Below are 22,081 nucleotides of genomic sequence, written 5' to 3'. Positions count from 1 at the left end.
GATCTTCAAATTTTAACAATTTATCAAAATCGCTTTACTTTGTTTTTACAGTAAGTCAAAGTGATCATATTATAAGGTTTCTAAGCCCTATCTTGTTTTAGCCCAAATGTGATGGAATATTCTTGATTTAGCCACTATATGATAAGCCTATCTTCCATGAGAGTGCATCATTAAACCAAAATTGTACATCGTCATCTTATAGATTATCCCCATTTTGTCAGAAAGAACATATATCAACAAACCATGCCCCTGTTGGATGGCGAATCCAATAGACCCCTTTTGAGTTGGCATTGAACAATTTCAGAGGAGATACTTTTTAAGTGTACAGAATCTATCTAAAGCGTTGGGTACTTTCAAACCCTTCTGGAAGCCATGAATTCGCTATGCTTCCTTGTAATACAACTTCAAAGAACAGGAAAAGAAATAGAATTTGAAGTCAAGCCCAGAGAGCGAGCGAAGACATCAGCCCCGCCCCGAGAAATAGAGTACAATAAGAAACAATTTGGAGTCTAAAATTGCAGCTCATTCTCTTGCTAAGAAAGTCAGCTGCGATCAAATCAACCAAAGCCATGTACACCAGAATTCCCGCGGATAGAGAGTCCAAAATCCCTTCTGCAATCAACGCCCCAGTGCTGTTCGGGTTGTAGGTGGAGGCGACCGCCGTGCCTATGGCAATGCCGATGGGCGTGGTGATGGCGAAGAAGACAGCCATGAGGGAGGTGGAGAGGGTGTTGAACTGAGCCTGAGAGATGCAGCCGCCCAGGGCAAAGCCTTCAAAGAACTGATGGAAGGACAGGGCTGCAATTAAGGGTCTAATGGTGCATGGGCTGTGGGACACTCCCAGAGACAGTCCAATTATCACTGAATGTGACACTATCCCAAGCTCCAAAATCTGCCCAAAAATACCTTTTTTATTTTACTCTTTAAATTTTAATATTTCAATTTAAAAGCATAAAATGTTTCTAATAATTATCTAAACTATCTATTTTATATTTCATAAATATTTCAACTTTAAATTTTATATTTAATAACTCACCACTAATAATAAAATTATTGAAAACAAATTACTAAATTTGAATTATAAATTTTATATCTATATAGTTTCTAAAATTTTAAAAAATATATTTAATAAATTCAAAAGGTTAAATAAATAATTAATACAAAATTTAAAATTGAAATTTTGAAAGAATTATAAAAAATTATGGACGACAAAAAAAGAACTAAATTTATAATTAAAGAAAAATGAACTATTTGAAACAAATTACGATGCGTTGACTTTGGCTTAGGAATTTATGTTCCTCACAAGGCATGAGGAAAAAGGAGGGATGAAAAGAAGTTGGTCAGTAAGTCAAGCGACATTGACACGTGGAGGCGAAAACTCGAAGAGAAAAAAAAAAATTACCTGGGAAACAACGACATGTCGTACACCGCTTTCGTCATCGTCGCCGTCAAGCCCATGAGAATGACCATGTCCTCCATGGCCATGATCGTGGACTCTCACGTGCCCATCACATGCCTCCTTCCCCTGCGGATGACTGTGACGATGGTGGGCGGCGTGGGCATGCATTCCAATGATGTGCATCGCGCCGCCGTCTTCTTCCCCGAACACTTTCACGTTCAAATCTCCGGCCGGAAGAATGCCCGATTCCAACCCGGAATCTTCCACCGACCCGACCCGGTTCTCCTCCTCTTTCGATCGAATCACCCCCTGTTTTCGCTCGTAGTATTGAGTCCCGACGAAATCGACGAGGAGTGTCAACAGCGACGCCATCATCGCGAAGAATCCCGAGAAGGGGAATTTCGACCATGGGAATTTCGGCAAGCACGGATCGGAGAGGGCTTTCGATCCGTCCGGAAGCATGTGCACAAAAGCGGTGGCGAGAATTACACCGGCGGCAAACGCCTTCGCCGTCACGAACAGATTTCCGTCTGTTTTGAGAAACCGGCGCTGGCTGCCAAACAATGGAATGGCGATTCCGATGACTCCCGATGTGAGAATGGAGGCGATGGCGATTAATTTGAAATGAAACGCAGCCGAATCGTCTCTACAGAGTTCTAACTCCGAGACGCCACAATCCGAATTGCCCATGGATTCGGATACGGTCCGGATAAGAGACTCTGTTTTAATCAGGAAATCAAAAAACGAGAACTCCCCAGCTTAGAAATCTAATATTACTAAACCCTAGAAATCACGAATGAACCAATATACTAATCAATTACAAGAATTAAGAACACAATACAAACTGTCAGCAATCAGTACATCAAATTAGGAAACCACAAAATTCCACAATTAATCCAATTCGATTCAAATCAGCCAAGACACAAGGAAAAGAGATTAATTGGGGAAAAGGAAATTACCGGAGAGAACTCGAGCTTTATCCTGGAAACCTTGAACACAGAGCATCTGCCACAAATTCTGAAAAAGAAAAGAACAGGGAATCCATCATCTAAAAACAAATTCGGGGAAAGAAGAGAGAAGTCAAACAGAAAAGCAGGGGATTCGAACCGACCTCGAGGAAGAACATGAGAGAAGAAGAAAGTTTGAGCAAGGAATTAAGAAGAGGCAGTGACTGTGAAGAACCCAAATCTGGATCTTCGGAATGGGAAAAGTGGCTGAAATGGAATCAGGCGAAGAGGAGTGATTGATGCGGCGTTCGGCGAGGAGAAGGGTTCATTTGGGTTTAAAAATAAAGCAGCGACAGCGAGCGGTCGGCGACGAAAAAGAGAGAAAAAGGGGAAGAAAAAGAAAGAGAGAGAAGGAAGAAGGAAGTGGAGAAGTGGGAAGGAAGGAAGAAGGGGCATGAGAGAAGAGTGTCGACATAATGGAAGGGAATGGAGGGCACACGCAGCGGAACTAACTAACAGCGACGACTTTTTGCTTCAGAATGAGGCCGATAGTGTCGACACTCTTTATGCCCTCTTTCACCATTTCCAACCATTCTTCCTTTTTTGCCCTTTCTCTTTCTTTTTTTTTTTTTTTAATTTCATTTTCTTTCACGTCTTATGTATTTTTATTTTATTTTCAAATGTTTGAATTTATTACCCATATTGTTAATTGCTATGGATTTTGGCAAATAGAATTTCAATTCGAGTAAAAAGGACTTTTTTTTTTTTGGTTAGAAACCACTACACCTACCATGATCGGATATCTGCTCACCCGTTACATAGTATCGTTAGCCTCACAGTTTTAAGACATTGTCTGCTAGGAATAAGTCTTCACATCTTTATAATAAAAAATGTTTTGTTTATCAGGATCTACCCTCTTGGAGGCAACATTCTCACTGGCTGGTACACCGGTTGGAGTATGACTTTGATATCATTTGTAACAGTCCAAATCCACCACTAGCCGATATTTTCCGCAAAGTACACCATAGAGTTTACACAATGTATAATATTGTCCATTTTGAGCATAAACTCTCATGACTTTATCCAACGTGGGACTACTCTTAATAGTACTCAGCATAGTGTGTTATCATGACCTATCTCTTAGTTAATCAACATGAGACCACTCCTCTCAACATAGTGTGTTATCACGACCTATCTCTGAATTAATCAACGTGGAACTATTCCTCTAATGGTTTTCAACGTAAAAGATTTTGAAATAGAAAAAAGAAATTTAAGTTTTAAAATAATATTTTCCTTATAAAGAAAAGAGCCCATAGGTTATTAAACAATGTTCATAGTTAATATAAGACTATATATATATATATATATATATACCAAACATGAAAAAATTAACATAAAATAAAAATTAAATATGTATCAATTTAAAGGGTAATTTCCCCAATTTTAGGATGTCAAAATACTTGTAATATTGTTTGTTCTACAAGATATTCAAATAATCTAAAAAAAGTAAAAGATCCCTAATGGGTTACCCCTTTGGAACAACAAACTCCATTCTCCCTAGCCGTCAACCGCTCATTCAAACTGCAGGATTCTTTTCGTATCCGATCTTCAAAATCAAAATCAAATTCCGAACGAATCGCACACGCAGCCGTCTGCCGGTAAAATCGAAGCTGACGGAGGACGAGACGGTGCTGAGCCTCCAGAAGAGTAATTTCACGCTGCATTTTAGCAATAATTTTGTAGCAACCTCCGGCGAGATCACTGGCGCGACAATTGGCCTCGAAAATTATACACTGCACTGCATCACGTCTCTTCGAAGGCTCCAAATCGCCTAGGGTTTTCAACACGTTCTTTACGCCGAACAATTTGCGGACATTTCGAAACTCCCGAAACCGCTCTGCAGGAAAATACGGAGCCAGAGGACAATCCGCAGTGCACTTTCGTCTCTGAAATTTGCACGCAGCGCAAGCCTGCATCGTCGGAGGATTCTGGTTTTTGTAGTCCGCGTCAACTCCGGCGACGATTCCGCTGAAATCCCTGTGAATATTCATCCGCAACACAGATCCTTGAGAAAAGAGAGAGACGGGGGAGGAAGTTCGTAACCGATCACCTTAGTGGTGGGTTTTTTTGGGAGACCAACTTATTAGTGATTGAATATTTTCCTTATATTGAATTTTTTTAAAAAAAAGATAACAATAATAACTCAATTTCGATTCGGTGGTTTTTGCCGACTTTTTGAAATTAGAAGATGCAGTGATTAATTATAATTATTGCATAGTTTAATTGGTAATTAACATAAATAATACTAAATTAATATATAGAGTATATTAATTCGGAAAATAAATGAAAAGTCAAATTTTAAAAATTTAGATATTAAATAAACACAAATTTTAAAATTTAAAAACTAAATTTATAATTTACATGTTTAGCTCGTATCTAAAAAAAATATAACTCTATTGACGATTAAAAATTATTAATAATTACTTAAAACGAAAATTATTCGAGTGAGAGATTATTGGAATTAATACAATAATTAATTCATACATAGATACAAATTAAATAACAATTAAGTTTTCTTCCTTTTTTGATCAAATTTTAATTAAATTTAAAAAACTAAAAAATGTCTTTAGAAATTATGCTATATTATTTTTTTTAATTCATACTTGTAAATTTAAAATAGAGGGAATTTACTTTTTTGTCCTTCAATGAGTAGGTGCGTTCGATATTTAAGTTTTAAAGTACCGATTCCGGTGATTAATAAATTTAGCTTAGTTCAAGTAAAAACCTAATTCTCTTAGGTTTGACTTAATTGATACTCAGAAATTTATTGAGTTATATGTATTAGATGGAAACGTCGTTTTAAAGGGCGATCTTTTTGCATTGCTTTTCGTATCAATGTAACAAATTTAATTTAATAGTCCCATGTGCTTTCTTCATTTTATTAAAACAATTGGAAATTCAATATATTAAATATAATTTATGGTTTTGTGGTATACTCTATTTTGGAAAAAAGTGATCTTAAAACCTTCTTTTTAGCTTAATAAAGATTTTTTATGCAAACCAATAAATATTATATGGACCATTACGCATTGCTGTTAGCTTCACGGTTTTAAAACGCATCTATTAGAAAGAGGTTTCCACATCCATATAATGAATATTTTGTTCCCCTCTCTAACTGGGTGTGCCAACAAGGACGTTGACTCTAAGGAGGTGGATTGTGAGGTCTCATATCGGTCGGAGAGGGAAACGAAACATTTTTTATAAGGGTGTGGAAACCTCTCCCTTGTAGATGTATTTTAATCCTGTGAGTCTAACGATAATACATAACAAACCTAAACCCTAAACCCTAAACCAAAATTATAATATCTTAAAACAACCGAAATATGTTCATGTTGGAAAAATGAACCTAACTTATATACATTGAAAACTATATATATACACGATGAACGTTAAGATTATATGGATGAGTAGCGCTTCTACGAAATGGCAACAAAATGGATGGAAATGGTCAAGTGTGGGCTTGTTGCATTGTACTTCGTTTGGCTTATAAGCAATAGATTTGGGTTTGTGGTCTCTCATGGAGATATCAATGAAGTTCATATTCCACAACAATTTCAAAGAACATCTTATCATTTCCAACCCCTCCAAAATTGGATGAATGGTAACACATATTTTCTTCCGTTTCTTTCACTATTTTCCCTCTTTATTTCATCTTCTAACTTTGATTTTTTATTATTTTTTTGTCGATGAACGATCGATGTGTTCTATTATATCATCGTGCAGATCCTAATGGTAAGAATATGTTTAGTGCATGATATTATGTGAAATAATTACAAAAATTGTGCAAAATACTTGCTAAAAAATAGGCATTTTGTAATTGTTGATGAAAGGGCCGATGTACTACAAAGGAATTTACCACTTGTTCTACCAGCACAACCCTAATGGAGCGGTTTTCGACAGCAAAATTGTGTGGGGTCATGCAGTATCGCGCGATCTAATCAATTGGGCTCATCTGAATCATGCCCTCGAGCCCACTCATCCATTCGATATCAATGGTTGCTGGTCCGGTTCCGTTTCCTTTCTCCATAACAACAAACCCGTAATTCTCTACACTGGACTCGATTCCAGTTTCCAGCAGGTTCAGAATCTAGCAATCCCCAGCAATTTCTCAGACCCTTTTCTTGAAATTTGGACAAAATCTTCACATAATCCGATCATAGCTCCTCCCAATGGCATTGAGAGACACCGATTTAGAGACCCAACAACGGCATGGCCAGGCCCAGATGGCGGATGGCGGATCGTCATTGGAGGCCAGACGAGCTATGGAGGCGCGGCGATGCTTTACAGAAGTGAGGACTTCGTTCATTGGCATCAATCCAGGTTTCCTCTTTATTCCTCTCGAGATTCTGGAAATTGGGAATGCCCTGATTTTTACCCTGTGAAACTTAATGGATCGAATGGGATTGATTCTTTGAATGGATTCCGTGTTGGTGCTGTTAAGTATGTGATGAAAGCTAGTTTTAACTCTCATGATTATTATACATTGGGAAGCTATGTTCCTGAGAAAGAGAAGTTCACCTCTGATTCTGGTGATGGTTTTGATCTTAGAGGAACAAACTTAGGATTGAGATATGATTATGGGAAGTTCTATGCTTCCAAGACGTTTTATGATAGCTCCCAGAAGAGGAGGATCTTGTGGGGTTGGGTTAATGAATCTGATAGCAGAGAAGATAATATCAAGAAGGGATGGGCTGGTCTTCAGGTAAATCATGACCCATTTTTCATATATTAGATTATGGAATGAACTGGATGAATGTTTGGTTATTAAACTTGGACATGCAGGTGGTTCCTCGAAAGATTTGGCTATCTAAGACTGGAAGGCAGCTGATTCAGTGGCCAGTTAAGGAAGTTGAGAAGTTGCGCACAAACCGTTTTAGCTTGTATAATAAAGAACTTAGAGGGAGATCAACCATGAAAGTCCTTGGTGGCTCAGCTTCTCAGGTCAGTATACAGAAACGGTTCGAGTTCGAGCTCGAGCTCACTGTTAATAGATATTGTTCTGTTTAGGCTTTTCTTTCAAAGTTTTAAAACGCGTCTACAAGGGAGAGGTTGCCACACTCTTATAAAAAATGTTTTGGTCTCCTCTCCAATCGATGTGGGATCTAACAATCCACTCCTCTTAGGGGCCAGCTTCCTTGATGACACACCGTTTGATGTTTGGCTCTGATATTTGATACCATTTGTAAGAACCCAGTATCTACTAGTGTTGGGCTGTTACAAATTGGTGGTGTGGAAGCGAGAATTTGAGCCCCCAAGGGGGTGGATTGTGAGACATCGCATCCTCGTTTGCACATTGCTTGGTGTCTAGTTCTGACACCATTTGTAACAACCCAATATATGCTAGCGGTGGGGTTTATTAGAGTCAGACACCGGACGGTGTACAAGCGAGGACGCGAGTCTCAAGCGGGTGGATTGTGAGATCCCAGATTGGTTGGAGAAGCATTTCTTATAAGAGTGTGAGAAACCTCTCTCTAATAAACGTGTTCTAAAATTTCGAGAGGAAGCCTTTAAAGGGAAAGCCTAAACATGACAATATTTGCTAGTGGTGGGCTTTGAACTGTTATAATTTTGCACAGTGTGATCAATTTTTCTCGACTTAACTGTATGATCAAATGGTTTAAGGTGGACGCGGAAGTTTCGTTTGAGTTTCCATACTTAGAGGAGGCTGAGAGAGTGGACACAAGATGGTTTGATCTTGATCCTCAATTGCTTTGTAGTAAAAGAGATGCATCAGTGAATGGCAGAGTTGGGCCATTTGGGTTGTTGGTTTTAGCTTCCAATGACTTGTCTGAACACACTGCGATATTTTTTCGTGTTCTTAAAGCTCATAACAGATATGTAGTACTGATGTGCAGTGATCAGAGCAGGTCAAATCCATGTCTTTGGCTGTCTATATACAACCATTTTGAAGGCATTTTTTGGCTTACAAACTCAACTGAATTGGCTGTTCTTTTGAACTGATAGGTCCTCTTTTAGAGAAGGGGTAGATAAAACCACTTATGGAGCGTTCGTAGACGTAGATCCACGCCACGAGAAGATATCATTGAGAACACTGGTACATCCGATTAGCTCGTGATGTTCACTTGGGTTGCTCGTCATTGTTGTTCATCTTTTGTCGTTGAATTTGCAGGTAGACCGGTCTATAGTTGAGAGCTTTGGAGGAAAAGGAAAAACCTGCATCACTTCCCGAGTATATCCGACTTTGGCTGTCGATGACGATGCTCGTTTATACGCATTCAACAACGGAACTCAATCTGTAGTGATTTCCAGTTTGAAGGTTTGGAAGATGTGGAATGCTCAAATCATGAGTTTCTGAAGCTCGATGCCTTCAGTTTTCCTGCTAAATTTACAAAATAAAAGAAGTTACCCAGTAGTGAAATGTCTTTGCAGTTCTCTGTATGTGAACAAAAATAGATCAGTTCACTCTAATTATTGCTTATTTGATTAAGAATTACAAAGCGAAGACTTTAAATGACTATGCTATGTATTTTGAAGGGTAATTTAACTAACCCAAGGGAATTAATTAAAGGGTAAAAAAGTAAAAAGGTAGGTAAAATATTGATGGATAATCTAATAATTAGAGAGAGATTTCCAACTTCAGAAAAGATTACATTTTTATATTTATTTATTTTTTACTAAATAAGCTAAATTATATGAAATACATTTAAACTTGATGTGAAATGTCGATAATGCCCTTAGCAAAAATAATAATGCCACGTGGGAATGAGTTTTAATGAAATATGAAATAAAAGAATTTGGATAAATCCGAGATAGAATTTTCAATTGAAGTTGAAATGGGGAGAAACACCAAAAAGGGGATTACGTAGCGATAAGAAGGATCGAAATCGGTCCGTTTTGCGTGCATTTCCATGCTTCCACCTGATCAGAACCAATCAGGGCCGTCGGTTTTCGTGACCATCCCATCAAGTTCAACCTTTGGCAGGAATCGTGTAACTATTTCTTCTTCTTCTTCTTCTTGCTTCTATTTTGTTGCCCAAACCGAGAGGGGCCTGCAACAAAACCAAAACGAGGGAAAAAGCCCTTTTCAAGTTTCAAGGTTAGAGAGTTAAGGATAGATTAACCAACGAACTGAGTTCTCTGCCTTGGTGTTTGTTTGGTATCAACTTCCTGGAAGAACCCATAAATTGGGTAATCGTTCATCCTTGGTTTAGCGTGTAGTAGAGAGAGAGAGAGACAGAGAGAGAGAGAGACAGAGGCAGAGAGAGAGGGAGAGGGGTTTCGAGGAATGCGTGTGGAGGATGCCGATGATCTTGAAATGGGGGATTCAAGATCAGTTCCGATTTCACCGCGAGCGTACAAATGGATGGTGAATTTCCATCGGGATTTGTTGGCGGGGGCTTTCATGGGCGGACTTGTACACACAATCGTTGCCCCAATTGAGAGGGCGAAGCTTCTGTTACAGACCCAAGAGAGCAATCTGGCGATTGTTGGGGTTGGGCGAAGGAGGTTCAAGGGTATGTTCGATTGTATTTTTCGCACCGTTCGAGAAGAAGGCGTTCTCTCTCTATGGAGAGGCAATGGAAGCAGTGTTATTCGCTATTACCCTTCTGTTGCCCTCAATTTTTCTCTTAAGGTATATCACCAATTTCTCTTCATTTTCGGAGTTTCTTTCTGCTATTAGCTTCCAAATTTAGAGTAACACCTTCTTTCTGAATGTCTGGTGAATCTGAAGGCAAATTAATTGGTTTTTTGATAGAATTTTGTATGCAAAAAGCCTTGTGAGAATGGGATGAACTAATAGCAGTAACAACAAATGTGATAGCTTAGGAGTGAACTAATGAATCAATTCAAGCTAGAAGCTACAAATTAGTAATGCTGTGAGGACAGAAGGCAAATGTTAGTGAAATTAGTAACGCTACCGGATATTGTCCTCTCTGAGTTGGGCTTCCCTTCAAGGTTTTTAAAACGCGTCTATTAGAGAGAGGTTTCCACACCCTTATAGACAATGCTTTGTTCTCCTCCCCAATTGACGTGGGCTCTTACACTTGTTCTATGACATAATCTAGTTGTTGAAGAGTGAAAATGAGATAGAAATGGAGGAGAGAATATACACATTTTAGTTGTTACCTCTTTTGATATCCCGAAGCTGGAAATGTCGTAAAACCGACGAATAAACAAAGATTGTGCTCGAGGTTTTCTCGTGTTCCATTTCTGGAAATGTTGTGTTATGTGCTTTTCTGGTAGGCCTTCTGCATGCTCATTTTCGATTTAGAACTTCCGGGCGTCTGAAATATCGATTAGTCTTTGTAGTGACTGATGGTTTGGTGAATTCATGAAGTGAGTTTATGGTTTCTGAATGTTGTTTTTCATATACAGGATCTATATAAAGACATGTTAAGGAATAGCTTTGTAGATGGTCACTTTCTTTCTGGTCCATCAGCCAATTTTATAGCTGGGGCAGCTGCAGGTTGTTCAACATTGATTTTAATATACCCTTTAGATATTTCGCACACACGCCTTGCTGCTGATATCGGAAGAACCGACGTCCGACAGTTTCGAGGCATCTGCCATTTCCTTGCTACCATACACAAGAAGGATGGGATTGGAGGGATTTACAGGGGCCTTCCAGCCTCTCTACAAGGAATGGTGGTGCACAGAGGCCTTTATTTTGGAGGCTTTGACACCATGAAAGAGATTTTGGTAGAACAGTCTAAATCAGAGTTGGCTCTATGGAAGCGTTGGGGAGTGGCTCAAGTGGTCACAACCTCTGCTGGATTGTTGTCGTATCCATTCGACACGGTTAGAAGGCGAATGATGATGCAATCCGGGCTGGATAAACCGATGTACAACAGCACTCTAGACTGCTGGAAGACGATTTATCGAAAGGAGGGGGTTAGCTCTTTCTATCGAGGCGCCGTTTCGAACATGTTCAGAAGTACAGGTGCAGCTGCAATCCTTGTTTTGTACGACGAGGTGAAGAAGTTCATGAAATGGGGCGGGTTGTAACAGAAGGAAGAACACTATCTGACATTTGATGACACATCTTGTAGGGTTTAGAAACGAGCACGATATCGTTGCTTTGACCGTGTTCCTTAACCGATCAGCAATTACATAAAGATTGATTGATTTTTGTTTGTTAAGAACAGTAATAAGAAAAAAAAGAAGAGATTCTGATATGGAAAGGAAGTTAGTTGGCGTCCTGATTCTTCTGCAACCTTCTGAAAGCTCCTTTAAACAATGCTTTACTGACATATATATATATATATATATATATATATATATATATATAATGATAACACAGATGTGGGGACTCTCTCTTTATATATTGCTTTCTTTATCTGTGTTCATCAAAATAGGGGTTTCTGTGAAACCGAATATGTTGAATGCTTTTCGGAGTTGTAGATGAGGCACGCCATTATATAAACCCCCCTTTATTCTTCTCCCTTTCCTTCTAAACCGAAATTACCATTTTGCCCTTTTAACTTTCATCCCCCTTTTTTTTTTGTACATTTAATAATTGTGTGTATATTTTAAAATTTTTTCTTTTTTAGTTTCTTTTTATTATTATTATTTTTAATTTTAATGCTGAAAACAATATTTTTTTTATATTTTTTCAATAATTGTAAATGAAGCCTGAGATTATACTTTTTTAATTTTTATATTTAATAATTATTAAGATATTATCCTATTACAAACAAAAAAGAGATAAAAGTAATAATAAAACCAAAACTAACTTTTTTTTTTTTTTTTTTTCTTCTTGGGGAGGAATAAGAGAATATTTAGGCTACGACGATACCCACGGGTTATACGGTGGCGACCAGAGAATTTGCCAATAATTACAAAAGTACCCCACCAACTGGACAGAGGCAGAAATCATGTGTAGCGCATCTGCATGACCATCATTCCTGATTCTCCACTTTTAGCACTGCACGTGTCCCACCTGCAGCGTTTAAATGTCTCATTTCAAACACAAATTTTAATTTCATTTTACTTTCAGAAATGATATAATGAAATAAATTGTATTTTTCTTTGAATTTGAAAAACTAACATAAATTTTAGAACAAAAAATCATTTTAAATATTTTTTTTAAGAGAATTTAAAACGAAATTCCAAATCTAAGGGTTCATACCGTGAGAGCTCCAACTTCGATAAGTTTAGGAACGAGATGGCCACTAAGATGGAGAGCGACCAGAGTCTCCAAGCCGCCGAAGCTAGCCCCACCGATGAAAACCGCCGGCGCCGAACTATCCCGAATGAAAGACGAAGAAGGAACGGCAGCGATTTCGTCGTGATCATTAAGCTCGATGACTGTAGGATGGACGCCGATGATGGCGAGGAGAGTCTTCATGACGTGGCACATGCTGCAGGAGGAGCGGCTGAATATGATCACCGGATGCTCTGTAATCAACCGCCGGATCCGAGCTTCAGACGACTCATCGACGTCGATGGATAAGGAGGAGGAGGAGGTCGGAGAAGGAGGAAGTTCGGAGGATACAACGTCGTTTGCACAGAGGTTCATCGCCGGAGAATTGGGAGAGACGGCGGAGAGAGATATAGCGGAAGGGGAATTGTTAAATTTGCGAAGAGGCAAGGGACTTGTTCGGTCGTTGTAACTCTTTTTATTTTAGCCGTGAGTGGGTGGCTTACGTCATTTATTAGTGTTTTCTTTTTATTTTTTTCGTTTAATTATTCTGAAAAGTTATTCTAAACTTATTATAAGCGTGAATATTTTACGAATAATAATATATTAAATTACAAGTTCCATTCATTAATTTTCTTATTCATTCAAGTTTAATATTTAATATAATATATGGGTAAAAATTGGCTTAAACAAATAAATAACTTTATGCAAACTTCTTTTATTTTTTTATTCGGACATGTTTTTCATCAATTGAACCGTCCAATGAGACCAACCATATAAAAACATAGCATTTGATAGGATACTCTAATGGTATAAACGAGTTTTTTAAATAAAGAAATAATTAAATTAAATATTTAATTTAAATTAACCTTTTATTTTATTCGCTAATGATACTCTAAATTAAAATATAAATGAAAATATTAACTTATTTATTAATTAGTCATCACGTGACCTTACTATAGAAGAAACTTCATCTTGCAATATAATTAATTTCCATAAATAATTATTTGATTTGAAACTTGTAAAAATAAAGTATTAAAAAAAAATTACGATCTTGATAATTTTTTTTTACTTGAGCTAGTGTAGTCTCACATGCCTCGCTACAATTGTACGTGGAACTCGACACGAAGTTAAAGGAGGAGAGACATCCAATTTAGTAGGCTCGATAGGCTAAACCCCATGTGTTTTGTGTCACTCCCATAATGGCCTCACTAGGGACTCATCGTTGTCTTGAAAGGCCACCATTGACTATGGACCCACGACTCATAATATTACAAATTTTTTTGTTCTTGGAAAATTCATAACATTACAAAGGTTGTGGGTTAAGTGTTTAGCTTGTTATAGCTAATTAAGTCAGAAAATTCATAACATTACAAAGGTTGTGGGTTAAGTGTTTAGCTTGTTATAGCTAATTAAGTCGGCTCAACATCATAACACGAGTATTCTAGTTTGTACATTGTACTATTATTAGCTTTCACGTCCTCATGTGTTGGTTGGTTGTCGTTGGATGTTTGTTCATTGATTATATTCTACAAGTGGAAACTTTTGAGCTATTTGATATAAAATTACTCATTTTTATTATTGATTGCTTTCCGGAATATTAGTCTACTTGTTTTTCCTACAGAGACTATTAATTGATTGTTTAAGTGTTCGATTTTTTTTCGAGCTTGACAATAAATAGAGTAAAATGATTTAAACCTATAGTCTCGATCGAATATGTGTCTCAATAAATTCAACTATATTCAAGTTGATTAAGTGCCATGAGCCGAAAAAGAGATAGGGCCGCCGTGGGACAAGCTTTTATTGACATGGACAGGTGGGCAAGATGATGGTGGCAAAATGAAGACAACACTGGGCTCCACGTGGAAAGTGGTTTAGGGAAACTGAATTTACCTCTGGTATGAAAACCTAATAATACACACAACAAAACAAAACAAAACAAAACAAAACAATCAATCAAAATTGTAAAGTAAGTGAGATGACGTGGCGTAACAGGAGTGGTGGGTGGAGGTCGACCCCGTGGGCCGAATTAACGGGGTTTGTGAAAACCCACAATAATAAACCCGACATTTTCCATGTCATCGTCATGTTACTGAAACGACACGTCGCCAAACTCTGGAGTTTACTTTTGCTTTCCCCCTTCCCGCACGGGTTCGGGAAACTAACGAGGATGGAGATGACGTGGACCAGTAAGAAGATTCCACCTCATCAGTCAGTGGCAGTGGTGGAGTCTATCTCAGAAAATGGGGTACGTGGCCGATGCCGCCGCGTACGGGGTCTGTCTGCCACGCCATTAATAATTGATGACTAGATTGATTTTTTTGAATATTTATGGCATAATAATTAAAATGATGATGTGATTTGAGTATTTCCGTACATTCCATTGTACGTTTTATTTTAATTTTATTATCATAATAATTTTAGTATTTATTTTAAAATAGCTTTTAAGTTTGTTTAAATCTCTCAAACTCTTTTTTTCAATATAAATTATTGTTTTACATAAATTTTTATCTAAAAGTTAGGTTAAAACCTCAGTCACTGACGTCAGCTCTTACGCAACCTGGTTCCTTTATTTATTTATTTTATTTTAATTTTAGTAAATGCGTGGTGCACTTGCTCTCCTGAGCTTTTTGAATTTTCTGAAATAATTTTTTCAAGAGGAAAATAACAAATTTGTGACTACCCATAAAGCTACCTCGGGATAAACTTACACACGTACAAAATGAGTGTGACTTGTTAATAGTTAATATTTAATTTTTATTAGATTTTCATTATTAATATGATATATGTCTGATAAAATAAGTTTCTTATTGTTAGATGAACACGACTGACTCTCCAAAATGGTATGATATTGTCCACTTTGAGCATAAGCTCTCATGGCTTTGCTTTGGACTTCCCCAAAAGGCCTCATACCAATGGAGTTAGTATTTCTCACTTATAAACCCATGATCACACCCTAAATTAGTCGATGTGGGACTTCCATCATCCAACACCTCCCAATAATAATAATAATAACAACGAACTAAGGAAGAAAAATAATTAGTCCAATTTTATTTGTTTATTTTTGAGAGCTAATATAATATAATTTGATGAAGAATTAGGTAGGTTTCAAGCGGTAAAGTAAAATAATAAATAAATAAGTAAAGTTCGGGGAAAATAATGTACAAGTTGGAAGGCGACATGTCGTTTTGAGGGCGAGACGTTCCATTTCGATGCGACTTGGCGAAAAGAAGTCGAAGAGGGGACCCTTCAACTTGAAAAAGGGTTAATGCAAGTTATTTAAATGTGGTGAGTGGGATTTTTAATTTTTAATTTCTTTTTCTGTTGCAATTAAAATAAAATAAAATAAAAGGTATAGTTTTTAAATTGCTTTCCATATTTTTACATCTTTCACACTTTTGTTTCTATATCATCGGTGACTCACATTAATTAGCAAGTTGTTCTTCTTTTTTTTTTTTTTTTTTTAACTAAAACCTCTTGCTTTTTAATTATTTTTTTTTAAATAATGTTAAAATTATATGTCTATTTAATTTCTTAATTTTAAAAAATATTTAGCAGGTCATAAGTTTTCATTATATTAAGAACTTATTAAATATAAAACTAAAAATTTAGAGATTTATTATTATTTTATGAAAAGAAATCCAATTATATGGGCTTTTTAGAGCCCAGCCCAACAAACGGAAGCCCAAGTGTTTGGGTCGATAAAGGCAGATAAGAAAATTAAAATTAAAATTTTAATATTTTATTAAAAAAAATGTATTTTTAAATAGTTTCCCTCCATATATTTGAGAAAGCCTGGAAGAAACGGGAAGTTTCCATTGATATTTTGTGATTGGACGAGTGGAAAGAAGCTTCTAATAAACATCTGACAGAGATTTACAGCGTCCTAGAACCTTCCATTACGACGCCATTAAAATTCAGTTTCTTCCCTCCATTATCATACAATCAAACTCTAAGAACTCGATCCTTCTTCCAATAATCATAGTCATTAACCTTCTAATCTCAGATTAATTACTTCTGATCAAAGCGATGGATGAAATGGAAGTGAAACCGGAGGAATCAGTGGCCGTCGGCACGGCGGTGTGTTCTTCTTCTTCTTCGTCGGGTTCGAGTGTCACTCCCCAGCCGATCGAAGGGATACACGACGTAGGTCCGCCTCCATTTCTCACTAAGACCTTTGAAATGGTGGAAGATCCATTGACGGACTCCATTGTTTCGTGGAGTAAAGCTCGTAATAGCTTCATCGTTTGGGATTATCACAAATTCTCCAGTTCCTTGCTTCCTCGATACTTTAAACACTCCAATTTCTCTAGTTTCGTTCGTCAGCTCAATACTTATGTAAGTTCTCTCTAAAAACAATTTTCGATATTCGATTATGTTAGTGTTCGATTTTGATTTTCGATTCTGTTAGTGTTCGATTTTGATTTTCGATTCTGTTAGTGTTCGATTTTGATTTTCGATTCTATTAGTGTTCTATTTTCATTTTCGATTCTGTTAGTGTTCGATTTTCATTTTCGATTCTGTTAGTGTTCGATTTTCATTTTCGATTCTTTTAGTGTTCGATTTTCATTTTCGATTCTATTAGTGTTCGATTTTCATTTTTGATTCTGTTAGTGTTCGATTTTCATTTTCGATTCTTTTAGTGTTCGATTGTGTTTTGACCTTTCGATGTTTTCGTTGGTGGATAATCCAATCTCCAACAATCTTCTATTTGCTGAAATTCATTTTAAATCTTGATGACCTAATCTCGTTGGGATTGAAATTCTTCAATATAGGGTTTTCGAAAAGTCGATCCTGATCGTTGGGAGTTCGCGAATGAGGGGTTTCTGGGAGGACAGCGACATCTGCTGAGAACGATAAAGAGGAGGAGACATTCAACCCAAAGCTTCCAGCACCACCAAGGAGGAATATGTGTGGAATTGGGTGAATTTGGACTCGAAGGTGAACTCGAGAGGTTGAAAAGGGACAGAAGCTCGTTAATGGCGGAATTGGTAAGATTGCGTCAGCAACACCAGAGCTCAAGAGAGCAAATAATAGCCATGGAGGATAGGCTAGAGAAATCTGAGAATAAACAGAAGCAGATCATGACATTCCTCAGCAAAGCCCTTAAGAATCCATCATTCGTTCAGAAATTTATCCATAGTAATCAGGGAAGAGAATTGAGAGGCGTTGAAATCGGACGAAAGCGAAGACTGACTTCCAGCCCAAGTGTAGAGAATCTCCAGGAAGAGAGTGTACCAGTGGCTGTTAAACAAGAAGAGCCAGATATGGAGACGCTGTTAGCAGTCAACTTTGAAGGCGAGTCAAACGGCGAGATCACAGACCCTGTTTCTGATGGCATGCCCATGGCAGCCATGGATGTGGGTCTCTCAGCTCACGAGGAACTGGGGTTCTTCAGTGAACTCTGGGCTGAAGATCCTTGGGCTGGGTATCCAGAGGAAGAACCTATAATGGTTGGCAATCAATCAGACATCGATGTGGAAGTGGAGGATCTGATTGCTGAGCCACCTGATTGGCCTGAGAACTTGCAGGATCTCGTCGATCAAATGGAGTTTCTCCGGCCGAAGCCGTAGGCATAAGAATATAGAGAGTGAAATCAATGTGTTCAGCTGGCTGTGGCGTAGAAAGGAATGGTGGAGGAGGATGCAGAGGAGCCACAGATTATCATATCCTTTGAAACTCATTGGGATTTCAATATTATATACTTCAATATTTTTGGTTGTTGTGTTAAATTGGTTTGTGGTCATTTTTTTCCTCCGTGGTTTTATTTGCAGGCATATGCAGAAAAGGAAACCGCGAAGATCCAGACATTCGCTGAATTCTTAAACATTAAGAACTAAATTTCTTCCCTCGAGAGGTTTTGTTAGGGGATTCAGAGGCAGAAGCCTGAAGAACCTTTGATGGGTGTTGTTTGTGTTGTAATGGAAGCGAAAACAAGATCGGTCCCAAACCACCAATCGAAGGTTATATGTTTTTAATTGGCTGCCATCTTTTTATTAAACTGTTTTTCTTATCTTGGTAAAATTAAAATATTGATAGCAACAGCAAATATAGTCTAATCATAAAAGTTGTTTCATTGTTAGTTCCCAAAAAGTAGGGAGTGAAGGAAAAGCACGTCTAGCCATAGACTCAAGCAGATACAGATGAATGAAAGCTACATCCTTAAGTAAGATTCACACTTCCTAATTAGCAAAAGACCAATTAAATTAAAAGGCAGTCTAGAATCTAAATGCGGTGTCGGCATAGGAGAGGAATGGGTTTTATGCAGCAGAAGATATTGACTGCGTCTTCTGACGAGGTGGGATTCGGAGCCATAATTTCATGCTATCATATGCTGCAAATCCAATGGCCACAGAAGGAACAATCTGCCAATTCATAAAATGGGAGAATTATATGCACAGTTAACAGCACAGAGCAATGGACGGTAAAAGCACCTCTAGATGAAAATAATTTCAACCATTACCTTAATGTAGTTAATGCTCAGTCCTGCAAACAACTGCCGCCATCCTTGGTTACGAACTATCATTGTAAGACCTTCAATTGAGTTCCTAAATCTGACTTGACCATGAAGTGAAGATGGCATATCTCCAACCTTAGATGGTATTTTCCGAAGGAATTTGGTTTCAGAATCATGGAGATCAAAACCCATAACAAAGAAGTTTGAAAATGACAAAGAATAATACCTGCATTTGCCTTCTAACGACGTCGAGCGGATACGTGAACGTCTGCCCCAATAATCCAGCCAGAGCCCCACAAGAAAGTCGCATCACAATGGATCTCTGATGCTCCTCAGGAACGTGACTTTTCAGTTTTTCATAAATGTAGAACTTCAAACCAGCATAAGGAAGGATTCCTGTAAGTGTTGGACCTGTTGATATATTGTAACTTTATTCATCAGCTTCCCCATATAGAGTATACAAGTTGACTTAATTAATTGACGTAACACATCTAGACAAGACAACAGAGACACACCTACACCGCGATAGAGTGCACGTACTCCACCAGCTTTATAAACACTCGTTAGAACATCCTTGATGCCATTGTATACAGGGCGAGTATGATAACTTCCTAAACCGCTCCTCGTTCTTGTGTCGGTAACCTACATAGCAAAAAACCAAACCGTTAGATGACAAAGAGATAAAGGAAGCATTCATATCTTGAATATATAAGAAGTAAAAATGGGATAAGATGAAGAAAATTTTCATATAATGAAAGATGACTAAATTGTTAAACTACGATATACCTGGTAAGCTAGTTTTGTTCGTGCCAGGTCCAAGGGATATGTGCATAAAACAGCTGTTCCTCCAGCTACTGAACCAGCTAGAAGATCAATATGAGGCCCAGTTCCTAAGCTTGGATAGTTATTCAAGATCCAACATCGATACTGCTCATACGTCATGAAATGGAGAGCTGCATAAGGAATAATCCGAGCAACGCTTGCTCCATTTCCCCTAAAGCATAAAAGCTCGATAACTTATTTTCAGAGGAAACAAGTTTATAGACAAGAAAACAAAACACTAGACAAAGTTCTGAACTTACTTATAGAAACCACGAACACCTTCATGCTTCACCACCTTCTTCATAGATTGAAATACTCCAAGAGACCGAAATCCCTCGGTTCTCGTCTGTCAATGTTCACAACACAGAGGTTAGAATAGAAATTTAGTGGCTAATAGAACAATTGTATTGGCGCTGTTTGCTGATCAAATTTTAAAAACCCATCAAATTCCAAATTATCTTCATATTAGTGACATAACCTACAGCTATAATAACCTCAACTGCATCTCATATTCTCACAAAGTGAATAAGCTTATTTAGCTAAAAAAAACCCCAACGAATTCATCATTATCCAAGGAGGGCCTGGTGGTAAGAGCGTAGTATATATTGAAATAACCCCCAAATCTTAGGCTTGGGCAAACAGCCCAACCCTCGGAACAGCATCCGGTGGCAAAGAGCCGACATCAAGGTAACAAACCTTCCTATATGAGCTCTTGGGGAAGACCATAACTTCAAATCCTTTTCGCCTGAATTGGGTGAGGGGCAAAGCCCTCTTGGGAGTAGAAAAAGTGGTCCATGAGCATAGTTCAAGGAGTGGTTACTAATTCTCCATATCCATCCCAATTATTACTACGCAACACTTTGGTCCAAGAGTCTAGTAATTGCAGCATAGTCATGCATTCAGATAGAAGAAAGTCTCAAGGAACCATCAGGAAACTCACCTGCAAGAGTATCTTAGTTCGTTCCAAGGGTGCAACAGCAGTCTTAGCAAAGGCACCGGCAGCACCACCAGCTATCAGCTCTTTAACATAAACAGGTAGATTGTCAATGTATGAGACTTCTCTTTTTGCAGAGGAGCCGTCAACAAACCCCGCAACGTTTGCGGACAAGGTAGACCCTTGAGACGGATTCATTTTGGATAAGCGAAAACCTTACAACTGCTCGAAACCAAAACAACTTCAAAAAGCGATCTCACACCAACAAATTGATATTATCCGCTCTGAAGCTTGAAGAATTCTTTATCCCATCTATCTCTTGAAACACAATGTGAGAAGGCCTTTCTCTCAACAGACAGACAAGGCGGCCTGAGAATACCCAGAAAGGAATCGGGCCAATTCACAAGCCAATCTTCTTCTTGAATGACGACAAGATACATCCACAGGAACAATGAAGCTGAGCCTGCAGACCAAATATATTCAAAGCCCGTTCAGATGTAATAATTCCCCCATCAATCTATCAAAAAGATACCAATCCCTCATATCAGGATTCGATCATCGTAATCGTAAGGAAATATTCAATTACAAGAGATTCAATGAAAAAAAAAAACTGCCGCGACCTAATACAGATCAAATCAGAACAAGAATCCGCTTCTACACCAGATCAAGAGTTCGATGAAAACAAATCGGCCAGTTACCATAGAGATTTACAAATCGAGACTACAAAATACCAAAAATCCACCACGAACAACGTATCAAAACAAGGAAATACATCGAAAATAGAAAACCTAATACAGAACAAGTTGAAAAAAGAACGTACTCGTGGTTTGACTAAGTGACGACGGGAGAAGGGCAGTCTAAATCGCAGTTTCTTGGCAAAAGTTTAGTGAAATAAACATATATATATAATCGAAACCGTTCTGGTTAACCGCAAGGGAAAGGGAATCTCTCCTCGCGGCTCCGCCGAATCCCCGTCTATTCCGCCGCCTATCTCTATCTGTGGGTCTTCCTCTCCTCTAGATTGGTTTGTTCTTCCGATGCGCTTCTAATGGGATTTTAAAAAATGTATCGCTTCCTTTTCGTTCTCGGAATCGTGATGCGTTCGAGAATCGGCTACAATCAGACCTCCGTGGACCCACCATCTATGGTTGTCCACGTGGCTTCCACGTTCGCCGGTGACCGAATCAAACGGAAATGAATCTTCTTCTTATTCTTTTTTTTATTCTTTTTTTTTACTTTTAATTATGATTATGTGGCCGGTTTTATAATAATTTAATATTATTATTTATTTATTTTTTGTTTTTGGAGTTCCTTTTCTTATTATTTAATTTAAAGCTCAAATTATAAGGGACAAGAGATT

The 22,081-nt window shown here is 37.9% G+C and overlaps 7 protein-coding genes across 10 annotated transcripts; 3 read left to right on the top strand and 4 right to left on the bottom strand.

Annotated features, from left to right (window-relative positions):
• Positions 1-231: 231 nt before the first annotated feature.
• On the bottom strand, positions 232-2,848 carry LOC111462610 (zinc transporter 4, chloroplastic-like). Its single transcript, XM_023106246.1, has 4 exons — positions 2,511-2,848; positions 2,359-2,416; positions 1,403-2,118; positions 232-892 (listed from the first exon to the last, which is right to left on the bottom strand). Exons 1-4 carry the CDS (start codon positions 2,523-2,525, stop codon positions 437-439), a joined length of 1,245 nt encoding a protein of 414 aa, XP_022962014.1. The 5' UTR covers positions 2,526-2,848; the 3' UTR covers positions 232-436.
• A 1,015-nt stretch (positions 2,849-3,863) lies between these two features.
• On the bottom strand, positions 3,864-4,455 carry LOC111462953 (LOB domain-containing protein 22-like). Its single transcript, XM_023106787.1, has one exon. It carries the CDS (start codon positions 4,395-4,397, stop codon positions 3,864-3,866), a length of 534 nt encoding a protein of 177 aa, XP_022962555.1. The 5' UTR covers positions 4,398-4,455.
• A 1,345-nt stretch (positions 4,456-5,800) lies between these two features.
• On the top strand, positions 5,801-8,785 carry LOC111462607 (beta-fructofuranosidase, insoluble isoenzyme CWINV3-like). 2 transcript variants are annotated; one of them, XM_023106240.1, is made up of 7 exons: positions 5,801-6,007; positions 6,130-6,138; positions 6,237-7,108; positions 7,189-7,347; positions 8,029-8,273; positions 8,371-8,461; positions 8,537-8,785. In XM_023106240.1, exons 1-7 carry the CDS (start codon positions 5,830-5,832, stop codon positions 8,720-8,722), a joined length of 1,740 nt encoding a protein of 579 aa, XP_022962008.1. In that variant the 5' UTR covers positions 5,801-5,829; the 3' UTR covers positions 8,723-8,785. The 2 variants fall into 2 exon arrangements, with proteins under 2 accessions (XP_022962008.1, XP_022962009.1); XM_023106241.1 differs by lacking the exon at positions 6,130-6,138.
• Positions 8,786-9,206: 421 nt separating this feature from the next.
• On the top strand, positions 9,207-11,613 carry LOC111462612 (probable ADP,ATP carrier protein At5g56450). The gene is made up of 2 exons (XM_023106252.1): positions 9,207-10,000; positions 10,744-11,613. Exons 1-2 carry the CDS (start codon positions 9,653-9,655, stop codon positions 11,371-11,373), a joined length of 978 nt encoding a protein of 325 aa, XP_022962020.1. The 5' UTR covers positions 9,207-9,652; the 3' UTR covers positions 11,374-11,613.
• Positions 11,614-12,101: 488 nt separating this feature from the next.
• Positions 12,102-12,975, bottom strand: LOC111462402 (glutaredoxin-C6-like). The gene is made up of 2 exons (XM_023105946.1): positions 12,497-12,975; positions 12,102-12,307 (listed from the first exon to the last, which is right to left on the bottom strand). Exons 1-2 carry the CDS (start codon positions 12,884-12,886, stop codon positions 12,287-12,289), a joined length of 411 nt encoding a protein of 136 aa, XP_022961714.1. The 5' UTR covers positions 12,887-12,975; the 3' UTR covers positions 12,102-12,286.
• Positions 12,976-16,375: 3,400 nt separating this feature from the next.
• LOC111462399 (heat stress transcription factor A-2-like) lies at positions 16,376-19,405 on the top strand. Of its 2 annotated transcripts, XM_023105943.1 has the most exons (4): positions 16,376-16,846; positions 17,284-18,471; positions 18,592-18,674; positions 18,755-19,405. In XM_023105943.1, the coding sequence occupies exons 1-2, from the start codon at positions 16,538-16,540 to the stop codon at positions 18,079-18,081; spliced, it is 1,107 nt and encodes a 368-aa protein (XP_022961711.1). In that variant the 5' UTR covers positions 16,376-16,537; the 3' UTR covers positions 18,082-18,471; positions 18,592-18,674; positions 18,755-19,405. The 2 variants fall into 2 exon arrangements, with proteins under 2 accessions (XP_022961711.1, XP_022961710.1); XM_023105942.1 differs by having other exon boundaries at positions 18,592-18,918.
• LOC111462400 (mitochondrial carrier protein CoAc1-like) lies at positions 18,545-21,798 on the bottom strand. Of its 2 annotated transcripts, XR_002713726.1 has the most exons (9): positions 21,542-21,798; positions 20,728-21,184; positions 20,048-20,133; positions 19,752-19,959; positions 19,481-19,607; positions 19,192-19,376; positions 18,972-19,100; positions 18,708-18,873; positions 18,545-18,668 (listed from the first exon to the last, which is right to left on the bottom strand). XR_002713726.1 is itself a non-coding variant. In XM_023105944.1 (8 exons), the coding sequence occupies exons 2-8, from the start codon at positions 20,917-20,919 to the stop codon at positions 18,769-18,771; spliced, it is 1,032 nt and encodes a 343-aa protein (XP_022961712.1). In that variant the 5' UTR covers positions 20,920-21,184; positions 21,542-21,798; the 3' UTR covers positions 18,610-18,768. The 2 variants fall into 2 exon arrangements, 1 of the variants encoding a protein (XP_022961712.1); XM_023105944.1 differs by having other exon boundaries at positions 18,610-18,873.
• Positions 21,799-22,081: the final 283 nt, after the last annotated feature.

Source organism: Cucurbita moschata, unplaced genomic scaffold (genome assembly GCF_002738365.1).
Source record: "Cucurbita moschata cultivar Rifu unplaced genomic scaffold, Cmos_1.0 Cmo_Scf00027, whole genome shotgun sequence".
Taxonomy (NCBI): Eukaryota; Viridiplantae; Streptophyta; class Magnoliopsida; order Cucurbitales; family Cucurbitaceae; genus Cucurbita; species Cucurbita moschata.
The sequence above is the reverse complement of the archived record's forward strand: the minus strand, read 5'-3'. Positions and strand labels throughout refer to the sequence as shown.